Genomic DNA, 11,492 nt, shown 5'->3' with positions numbered 1-11,492 from the left:
CAGTCCCGACGGACCAATCTAGGTTTGGTTGATGCCATGAGAACGCTACCCGATCGGAGGCATAATGGTCTGGGGCTGTTTTTTCATTATTTGGGTTAGGCCCCTTACTTCCAGAAATCTTAATGCTACAGTATTCATACATACTAGATGATTCTGTGCTTACAACTTCTTGGCAACAGTTTGGGGAAGGCCCTTTCCTGTTGCAGCATGACACAGCTCCCATCATGCACAAAGCGAGGTCCATACAGAAATGGTTTGTTGAGATCAGTGTGGAAGAACTTGACTGGCCTGCACAGAGCCCTGAACTCAATCCCATCGAACACCTTTGGGATGAATTGGAACGCCGACCGCGAGAAAGGCCTAATTGACCAACATCAGTGCCTGACCTCATTAATGCTCTTGTTGCTGAATGGAAGCAAGTCCCACAGCAATGTTCCAACACCTAGTGGAAAGCCTTCCAAAAAGAGTGAAGGTTGTTGTAGCAGCAAAAGGGGGGACCAACTCCATATTAATACCCATGATTTTGGCATGAGCAGTTGTCCATACTTTGTCATACAAAATGTTCCAGATACATTTTTTTTTTACATTACTCATGCAATTCACACAGCCACTTAAATTGTTAAATTGCTAACTTTTTAACCACCATTATGACAAATTAAGTAAAAGTAACAGTTTGGCAATAGGTTGCAACTACATTCTAGATGCTCTGGGGTGGGTATCAAGATACCCAAAGTGACTTTAAAGGGCAAAGGCTCAGTTTTAAAGCAAGCATTGTGTAACTTCCCATAGTGAAAGGCAATTTGGTCAAATAATTTCAAAGAAAACATTTACAGACACTTATTATTTTTTTATCAACAATTGAAAAAAGGTATTGGAGAATTTCCAGATGACTCATGAAGACCTGTTAAATTATTATTTTTTTTAATAGGGAAAATTAGATCAGACATTTTGCTACCTTAACCTTTTTAGCACTCCCTTTAGGCTATGCTAACAAAATGCATAGATTTATGTCAACGGGCGACGTGGTGTCTGAAACCAAGCGTCCCTGCCAACTGTGGGATGCAGACAGACCGAGATAGTAGGAAACAGGGTTTCTGTGTTCAGGGGGAATGACAAAGCAGCACTGTGCAAGCTGTACTGGAACTTATCCTGCCTTTTTAACACTTCGCTAAACCTGCCTTACACTGGGAAAATTGTGACTCTGGTTTGGGGCTCCCTCATGGTTATGCTGTAGGGACGGGTGTCGCAGGTGCGACGGCAGCGGCCTCCGGCTTGGCTCCCTTCTGCTCTGAGATGGGAGTTGAAGGGACCTGCTCGTCCTTGGGTTCCACGATGCTCACGTGGTCGGGGAGAGGCTTCTTGGGGCCGATCTTACCGCTGGGATCCCAGGGCAGCATGATCTTCACCTTGATCCCCAGCACACCTTTGGACAGGCAGAACAGATTGCACCTCAAATATGACACCATTTCACCACTTATCATTTCTGGTCCTGTTCCATAAGACAATTCGTCTTGATTAGTGTTGTCACTATACAAACCTTGTACTAACGATACCAGGCCAATTATCACGATACCAAGCAGTATTGCGATACCATAGGGGGAAATCAGCAGCCTAGTGTCCTGTTCACCCCCCACAGACGCGTGTTCCCGGTTTCAGGATTCGTACACACAGTGGCAAGTCAAGTAAGGACTTTCAAGTACTAATATCTATTTTCAAGGACCATCAATTTGTAACAGTTAATATTATGCGATTGTTTCTAGTTGCCACCAGGTGGCAATATATTGCCACAACCTCATGGGGGAAAAACAGTATTCATCACTACCTTACAAATTCCACTAAATAATAATACGATGTTTCACTACATGAGTGTTAAGTCAGTACTAATGATTTTGTAATTTGAGTAATGAGGAGCAGAGTTGAGACATGCCTACTGGTGAACACATTTCCTATTCACAATTCCAGCTGAATGACTGTTTTTATTGGGTATTTGGGAATCTACTAATTAATAGTTACAGAAAAACATCTTGCGTCCGACTGCAGCTTTAGTGTTGCTAGTTGGGAAAGAGCGGGTGGCTTGTGAGGGGAAAATGGCATGCGAACGGCCACCAGAACAGCAGGGACATGGCTGCCGCTTGATAAAGCAGAATATCGCGGGCGCCCCGCCCCGTAAATAGAGCTATTGGCAACAAAGCTGGAGGTTGTTGCAGAGAAGTGTGGGGTGATTGGGTCCAGTGATGTATGGGGAGGTAAAAAAAAAAAACTATACGGAACAAAAATATAAGACGCAACGTGTAAAGTGTTGGTCCAATGTTTTCAGAGCTGAAATTAGAGATCCCAGAAATGTTCCATACCCTCAAAAGGTAGGATTAAATCTACATTTGCCTAGCATTTTAGCTATCGATGTGACGTTGCCAGGCAGGTACAGTCAGTTCTGTACCTGCCTGGCTGAGTGGATGGGATGAGCGAGCTCACCTGGCAACCACAGCATGAAAGACGTGAGGAAATAAAACTCAGTAGTCTGCCTGGAAATTAATTTGTAAAACAAATACATTTTTCTAATATTTTTCATGAACATATTTGGTTATTATCTATTCTCTCATTTTAATCCAAGTACTTTTCAAGTAACAACTTGAGAAAATGTCTGATTTAAGGTATTCCAATACATAATCCCAAATTCAAGTACTCTAAGCACCTTGTGCAAACCCTGCGTTTTCTAAACGTTCTACGTATGTCCTACGCAAAAAGCGGTCACAAAGTCACACCTATTCAATACAACACATTCAATTTAACTTCACTGTTCAGTGTATAATAGAATGGCTGATTTGCTCATATCTGCAAAGGCCTACCTGTGATTTGGTTGGAGGAATATACATGCATAATGAGCTGCATGTCATTGTGGCAGTAAGGGTAAAACACTGCATGAAACGTTCTTTACTCTTCAGTTAAAATACCCTCTCCCGCCCTTCCTCACACTCTCCCACAAACACACGCACATTGCTCACAGCTTAAAACATTAGGCACCAAACAGAATTTAAGGAGCAAAAGAAAGATTGATTTTGTATATACAGTGAGGCAAAAAAGTATTTTGTCAGCCACCAATTGTGCAAGTTCTTCCACTTAAAAAGATGAGGCCTGTAATTTTCATCATAGGTACACTTCAACTATGACAGACAAAATGAGAAAAAAAATCCAGAAAATCACATTGTAGGATTTTTAATGAATTTATTTGCAAATTATGGTGGAAAATAAGTATTTGGTCAATAAAAGTTTCTCAATACTTTGTTATATACCCTTTGTTGGCAATGACAAAGGTCAAACGTTTTCTGTAAGTCTTCACAAGGTTTTCACACTGTTGCTGGTATTTTGGCCCATTCCTCCTTGCAGATCTCCTCTAGAGCAGTGATGTTTTGGGGCTGTTGCTGGGCAGCACGGACTTTCAACTCCCTCCAAAGATTTTCTATGGGGTTGAGATCTGGAGACTGGCTAGGCCACTCCAGGACCTTGAAATGCTTCTTACGAAGCCACTCCTTCGTTGCCCGGGTAGTGTGTTTGGGATCATTGTCATACTGAAAGACCCAGCCACGTTTCATCTTCAATGCCCTTGCTGATGGAAGGAGGTTTTCACTCAAAATCTCACGATACATGGCCCCATTCATTCTTTCCTCTCTCTAATTCTCTCTCTCTGAGGACCTGAGCACTAGGACCATGCCTCAGGACTACCTGGCATGATGATTCCTTGCTGTCCCCAGTCCACCTGGCCGTGCTGCTGCTCCAGTTTCAACTGTTCTGCCTGCGGCTATGGAATCCTGACCTGTTCACCGGACGTGCTACCTGACCCAGATCTGCTGTTTTCAACTCTCTAGAGACAGCAGGAGTGGTAGAGATGCTCTTAATGATCGGCTATGAAAAGCCAACTGACATTTACTCCTGAGGTGCTGACTTGCTGCACCCTCGACAACTACTGTGATTATTATTATTTTACCATGCTGGTCATTTATGAATATTTAAACATCTTGGCCATGTTCTGTTATAATCTCCACCCGGCACAGCCAGAAGAGGACTAGCCACCCCTCATAGCCTGGTTTCTTCCCAGGTTTTTCCTAGCCAACGTGCTTCTTCACCTGCATTGCATGCTGTTTGAGGTTTTAGGCTGGGTTTCTGTACAGCACTGAGATATCAGCTGATGTACAAAGGGCTCTATAAATAAATTAGATTTATAGCCTGTTGCTTAAAAGAAACAGACTTCATAACATGTTTATAACCGACGCCAGCAGGTTCTTTAAAATCGGTAGGGCTGAAAAATGTGGTAGTATCATGAAACGGTACTACGGTATTCTACAATTTTGGTAACATAAGTATCATGGCATTTTGGTATCGTGATACTACTGTGGTACCGGTATACTGTGCAACACTAGTCTTGACCTGGCCCATTTAATGCCCGATCCACACTATAGGGCCGATCCGAACCATATGGCGATAGCTTGGGTCATTTCTTCTCACTGTGTGCATCCCAATAATATCGCCTTTCTCTTGAAGTGTGCATTCATTGCCTACTTCCAAAAAAAAAAAACGGAAGAGGGAGTTTCCACCATGTCTTATAGCAGTCATTTCCTTTCAAATCAGTTAAGGGAAGTAAACAAGCAAGCATTACACACTTTGGGATGATTAAGAGATCATTGGGACATTGCCACATTGGAACTGCTGGAATGGACAGCAACCACAGTGGATGCGTAAAGAGGCCAATCCAGACAGCTTGGGCCTATAGTGTGAATCAGGCATAAAACCCCAGGGTGACCTCACCTTGACGGAGCAGCACATGGCGGACAGCAGTGTCGACGTAGTAGTTAACGGGGTCTCCGCTGTGGATCATGAGGCCATCCACGAACTTCATAGATTTGGCCCTCTGACCCCTGAGCTTTCCAGAGACCACCACCTCGCAACCCTTGGATCCGCTCTCCATGATGAAGCGCAGGACACCATAGCAGGCTCTGCAACACCAAAACAAGCAGAATTAAAACACCATATATTCTTACAAGTCCCAGGTCTTCAACTCTGCCAGACAGTGGCATGAAAAATAATATACAACAGATAATCGCAGTCTTGATCTCCTAAACTCTATTCATCCCACCCTTTAGAGTAGTGTGTAAAATATTGTAAAAGATGATTGTGCTCAAACACTGGGATCTTCCAGTTTCAACTAACACCTAAAATAATAACTGAAGTCACAAGAGGTATGCCATACCACTGCATCACTTCACTATCTTTTCAAGGTTTAACAGGATGGGTATTAAGAATGTCCATTCAAGTACTCATGAAAAATATTAATTTGCGTTTTAAAAAGTGAAAAAGGGCTTAAAGCAAAAAGCTTACAGTACACAACTGAAAACAAAAGGTAACATTTTCACAGCACTTGACATACTCCAAACATCTTAGAGTTTGAAATGTTGCCAGTGCTTATACATTTTGCCCGCTAAATAGTTGCATTTAAAAAATATATAGCAGGGATTTTTTGCCATTTAAATATTTGGCAGGGCCAGTATAGTTGCATCTCCAAATTTAGAGCAGAGTAAAAAAAAAATATATATATTTTTTAAATGAACACAACTTCTCAGGATGAAAAACACTTTCAGTGGAAACTTAAAACCCCTAAAACCAGACTGAGCATGTATGAAAGATAAATGGACCATTTAAAAATATATATAATCTTTGATAACTAACAATCAACAAAATACAAAACTAGTCAGGGAGAATTGAACATTCCAAAAAGTTAATTTAGCAGTATTGATTTTGTTAATTATGTTTGATCAAAAGAACACAGCATTAGCCGTAGAAAAATGCATAGAATTGCAGGACATCTTTAAAAGTGCAACATTTTCTCTCAGCTCCTTTGCAAAATGTGTAGAATTGCAGGAAAATTGCTTTAAAGCTGGAGAGAAAAAAATACTCAATCATTAACACTAACTGACAGTTGTGGCTACTTTGCATGATGTATTATTGTCTTTACCTTCTTGTCCTTGTGCCGTTGTCTGTGCCCAATTATGTTTGTACCATGTTGTGTTGCTGCCATGTTGTAGTCATGTTGTGTTGCTGCTATGCTATGTTGTTGTCTTAGGTCTCTCTTTTCATGATGTGTTTTGTCCTATATTTTTTTAATCCCAGCCCCCATCCCCGCAGGAGGCTTTTTGCCTTTTGGTAGGTTGTAAATAATAATTTGTTCTCAACTGACTTGCCTAGTTAAATAAAAAAGTAACTAATACAAACCTTTAAGTACTAACCATAGTTAGTACGAGAAAACACAGGGCAAAAATCCTCACCTGCGGACAGCCAGACCCCCAAGAAGCTTGTAGCGCAGGGACTCTGCCTGGGCGATGGCGCACAGACCACGAGTAGCAACCTTCTCAGCATACAGCTGATGGCAAGAAAAACAGACAAGGACAGTTATATAACCACACTCACAGTATGTTGCAAACTTTCAGAGTAGAAAGTGTTTAGGGGACCAGATGACAATGATAGAATTTCTGGTAGTATTTGACAAGGAATGAGCCACAAGCAAATATTAACTTTATAGTCATCCACCACCCCTAAAATATGATCCTGAAGCAATGAAAACAAAAATGTAGAGATCTATCATGCCCATAACATGACAATGGGTGTCTGAAACCAAGCCTCCCTTACCTCAACACTGCCCTCTGGGAAGCCAAACCTCTTCTGCACCACTGCAGTCAGCTCACGGATACGACGCCCCTTCTCACCAAGAACGTTTTGTGTCCTGGAGAAAGAGTATTTGGTCTGTTGGCACCTCAACAGTTTGAGTCAATTCACTGGCTCTCAACAGCAGTGTTCAGGCATGTAGCTAGACATGCACAACCAAGTGTGGATTCATCTTGACAGACTACTTGAGGTCAAAACATCTGACAGGCATTGATTTGGACTAGTCCTGTGGTTTTGATCTCCAGGTTTTTGGACTCACCTGGTAGCCAGGATGATGATTTCAGTCCTGGTTGGGGTGACACGAACCTCCACACCGGAGTAGCCATCCTCAGCGAGCTCTCTGGTGAGGAACTCGTTCAGTTCAGCTTTGAAGATGCCATCAGCGACAAACTGTAAAAATATGAAGACAGGAGGAGTGTGAGTGAGGTAATCAGCAAGTAATTTAGCAGGGCCCGTTTGAAATACAGCCTCCTGGCTGCTCATTGCAACAATCAGTAGACTTACCAAGGACACGTCTAACCAAAGTAAAGATTGGAATGTAACATGTACACTTTGATCACATTAGAAAATACAGTTTAACTCTCCTGGTCGAACCGAGAAAACCCCATCTATCCGGAGGCAACTTATTTTACCGACGCACACATTATCTGGCATCACGGTGGCATGTTGTTGTTTTATGGAAAACTGGCATAGTAATATTGTACGAACTAAACTTGCATGGCCAGGAGAATACCCTGCAGGTTGGGGATTGATTGACATTTTGAAGCTGTAGATAAGAAAGGTACCAATGGGTTAGCAAAGTAACTAGTTAGTTAACATCTTTAGAAAACTACACTGGTCAATGAAGAATAGATTTAAACACTACAGTATGGGATCATGTGCGCGTGCTGCCTAGCATGCTAGGTCACCAGCCGTAGCTTTAAAATAATTAAAAACTTTGGAAAATTGTACATCTAATCACAGGACATGTTACCGCAGTAACTAACTTCTTAACTATAAGGGTGTTTTCTATATATGTGAACTGAAATCTCTAAAACTAAAGAAATCGGTACGAACCTTCCTCTTCTTAGATATTTGCACTGCCATCTTTGGAGTGTCATAGACCGGAAAGACTGTTCCTGCTACCCGGAAATAACCATATGCTATTGTTTTCATTTAAACGCATGCACATTGCACATCCTCACTGCGTTAGAATAGCTGAAATACGTACACAATGTAATTGATCTGGAATGTTATACAATTCTATTTCCGTCAAGTAGTGTACGTTTTAGTTTGTCTGTTTGTTTTAGCTCTGTTGTCTTTGGTTTTGCCCCAACACTACACAACAGATTCAAACACAGCTGAAAGTATATATTTTTTTAAACAACAAAGCTAAAACGGACAAACTTAAACGTACACTACTTGACGGAAATAAATCGAATGGTATAACATTCCTGATCAATTACATTTTTACGTATTTAAGCTATTCTACCTAAACACACGCTTAAGGTGTGTTTACTGTGAAAGGAAGACACAAATGTTAGCTAACATGCAGACGTTAGCATGCCACTAGAACAGGAGTGGGCCAATAAGGCCCTCGGGGACTGGTTTCACACGTGTTCTCCATCCCTAGCAAACACAGCTGATTAATCAAATTGCATTCTAAACTAAAGATCATGATTAGGTGATTATTGGAGTCAGGTGTGTAAACTGTGGAAAAACTGTGACACCAATCAGGCCCTCGAGGATGGAATTGCCCACCCCTGCACAATAACAAACTCAACAACAACGGAACAAAGTTGGATTGTATTAGCTGGCTAGCAACTGTTGGGTTTGTGTGGTCCTAACCTATTTGCATACTGTCAAGGCAGGGATTCACTAATCAAGGTTTGATCATTTGAATATCTTGTGTATTATTGGGGAAAAAACAAAATGCGCACCATTGGTGTCCGAGTTTGGGAAATATGAGTTAAAATGTTGGATATTCTGACGTTTTTTCAGTGCAATATGAGTTTTATTGGTCAGTATGGCAATGTAACGTTATTGATCTGTCAGTTTCCCTAACTAAATCCCTACTTTTCACAGTGATACAGTAACAAACAGCTCAAATGTTATAGGTTTCACTGTCATGGTGCACAGTAGAGGTCACTGTCATGATGCATGGGACAGCAACACTTGCTATGTTTTGCATAGGCCTATAGGATATAGCTTACCTTTTAGGAGGACGATTTGTTAGCAGAGACAAATGGGTAAATGATACTTCTTAAAAAAGAAAAAGGAGCAACACTTGCTCACCATAGTAGCCTAACCAGTGGCGGATTTAGGTATAGGCGACATGGGCACACACCCATGGGGCGCCTGCACAAAAAAAATGTGGAATGGTGACATTTGTGTGATTGTTTTTCTATCGCTCATTTGCACGTCAAGTCAATGATATCATGTCACCGTGTGGGACTGTGGGTCAATTAACCTTGTCGGAGTGGGCACCTTTATTCTAGTTTGTGAGCTAGGCAGGCTACTGCCTGGGACGGTCTCCCACTCAGAAGTACGAGATGGGGCATGTTGACCTCAGGTCTCCCCACTGGAAGGATGGGTTCGCCCAGGGTGGGTTCGCGCTGAAGGGTGAGTTTGCCCAGGGAGCCATACAAGCTAGAACAACTGTAGGTTAGGCTAAGTGGCGGAAGTCTGAAGTTTACATACACCTTAGCCAAATACATTTAAACTACATTTTTCACCATTCCTGACATTTAATCCTAGTAAGAATTGCCTGTCTTATGGCACTTAGGATCACCACTTTATTTTAAGAATGTGAAATGTCAGAATAATAGTAGAGAGAATTATTTATTTCAGCTTTTATTTCATTCATCACATTCCCAGTGGGTCAGAAGTAGCATTGCCTTTAAATTGTTTAACTTGGGTCAAATGTTTCGGGTAGCCTTCCACAAGCTTCCCACAATAAGTCTGGAGAATTTTGGTCCATTCCTCCTGACAGAGCTGGTGTAACTGAGTCAGGTTTGTAGGCCTCCTTGCTCACACACGCCTTTTCAGTTCTGCCCACTATTTTTTTTATAGGATTGAGGTCAGGGCTTTGATGGCCACCTCAAAACCTTGACTTTGTTGTCCTTAAGTCATTTTGCCACAACTTTGGAAGTATGCTTGGAGTCATTGTCTATTTGGAAGACACATTTGCAACCAAGCTTTAACTTCCTGACTGATGTCTTGAGATGTTGCTTCAATATATCCACATCATTTTCCTACCTTATGATGCCATCTATTTTGTGAAGTGCACCAGTCCCTCCTGCAGCATAGCACCCCCACAACATGATGCTGCCACCCCCGTGCTTCACGGTTAGGATGGTGTTCTTCGGCTTGCAAGCATCCCCCACTTTCCTCCAAAATTTTTGTTTCATCAGACCATAGGACATTTCTTCAAAAAGTACGATCTTTGTCCCCATGTGCAGTTGCAAACCATAGTCTGGCTTTTTTATGGCGGTTTTGGAGCAGTGGCTTCTTCCTTGCTGAGCGGCCTTTCAGGTTATGTCGATATAGGACTCGTTTTACTGTAGACATAGATACTTTTGTACCTGTTTCCTCCAGCATCTTCACAAGGTCCTTTGCTGTTGTTCTGGGATTGATTTGCACTTTTCACACCAAAGTACATTAATCTCTAGGAGACAGAACGTGTCTCCTTCCTGAGCGGTAAGACGGCTGCGAGGTCCCATGGTGTTTATACTTGCATGCTATTGTTTGTACAGATGAACGTGGTACCTTCAGACGTTTGGAAATTGCTCCCAAGGATGAACCAGACTTGTGGAGGTCTACAATTTATTTTGAGTTCTTGGCTGATTTGTTTTGATTTTCCCATGATGTCAAGCAAAGAGGCACTGAGTTTGAAGGTAGGCCTTGAAATACATCCACAGGAACACCTCCAATTGACTCACATGATGTCAATTAGCCTATCAGAAGCTTCTAAAGCCATGACATTAATTTTCCAAGCTGTTTAAAGGCACAGTCAACTTAGTGTTTGTAAACTTCTGACCTAATGGAATTGTGATAGTGAATTGTAAGTGAAATAATCTGTCTGTAAACAATTGTTGGAAAAATTACTTGTCATGCAAAGTAGATGTCCTAACCGACTTGCCAAAACTATAGTTTAACAAGAAATTTGTGTAGTGGTTGAAAAACGAGTTTTAATGACTCCAACCTAAGTGTATGTAAACTTCAGACTTCAACTGTATGTGCGTTTTCCATGATTACGTTTGTTGATTGTACTTTGTTTACTCATGTTGGTTGAGCACCCTCCACCTCTTTCCATTATCAATATTTATATACAGATACTGTAGTAAACTACAGTCTAATTATATTGAAGTTAATTTAATATTCAAATTATCTGCCAAATGCTTCTCCACCCATGTAGGCAGCCTACTCTGGGTGAGATCCAAACACTTAAGACACACCCTCGTCCACTTACCCTCACCTTATGCCCTTGGGGATATCCCCATCGCCATCTTGGAGGGTGGGCCGAATGATTAGCGAAGCAAAGGAAGTTTGCAATGTAAGCCCCTCAGCCCACGTGTTTTAGTCGGCTCTGCGAGTGTACAATTATGTTCACTACGGGGCCTGAAACTCCCCATAATTCAATTCTCGACGATTGTACATCCGCTAAAACCGCAACTTAAACAACATCAATGGAGAAGTCAACATACAAGTGTAAGTAAAAACAAATGCAAATAAGTAGCACATATAAAGCACCCACAAGCTGCCGGTGGCTGAAAACACAATCATCGAGGGATGAACAAGTG

The 11,492-nt window shown here is 41.7% G+C and overlaps 1 protein-coding gene across 1 annotated transcript; it reads right to left on the bottom strand.

Moving 5' to 3' along the window:
• Positions 1-831: 831 nt before the first annotated feature.
• Positions 832-7,825, bottom strand: LOC139423252 (small ribosomal subunit protein uS3-like). The gene is made up of 6 exons (XM_071175062.1): positions 7,768-7,825; positions 6,971-7,101; positions 6,676-6,769; positions 6,315-6,409; positions 4,801-4,988; positions 832-1,423 (listed from the first exon to the last, which is right to left on the bottom strand). The coding sequence occupies exons 1-6, from the start codon at positions 7,795-7,797 to the stop codon at positions 1,224-1,226; spliced, it is 738 nt and encodes a 245-aa protein (XP_071031163.1). The 5' UTR covers positions 7,798-7,825; the 3' UTR covers positions 832-1,223.
• Between the last annotated feature and the right edge of the window lie 3,667 nt (positions 7,826-11,492).

This window comes from Oncorhynchus clarkii, chromosome 12 (genome assembly GCF_045791955.1).
Source record: "Oncorhynchus clarkii lewisi isolate Uvic-CL-2024 chromosome 12, UVic_Ocla_1.0, whole genome shotgun sequence".
NCBI classification, from domain to species: domain Eukaryota; kingdom Metazoa; phylum Chordata; class Actinopteri; order Salmoniformes; family Salmonidae; genus Oncorhynchus; species Oncorhynchus clarkii.
This window is presented reverse-complemented; position numbering and strand designations above follow the sequence as displayed.

Coding starts and splice junctions, on each gene's coding strand:
- LOC139423252 (XM_071175062.1), bottom strand. CDS start 7,797: ATGGCAGTGCAAATATCTAAGAAGAGGAAG. Junction 4,989..6,314: donor GGGGGTCTGGCTGTCCGCAG/GTGAGGATTTTT, acceptor TTGGTGTTGCAG/AGCCTGCTATGGTGTCCTGC. Junction 1,424..4,800: donor CCATGTGCTGCTCCGTCAAG/GTGAGGTCACCC, acceptor GCCTGTCCAAAG/GTGTGCTGGGGATCAAGGTG.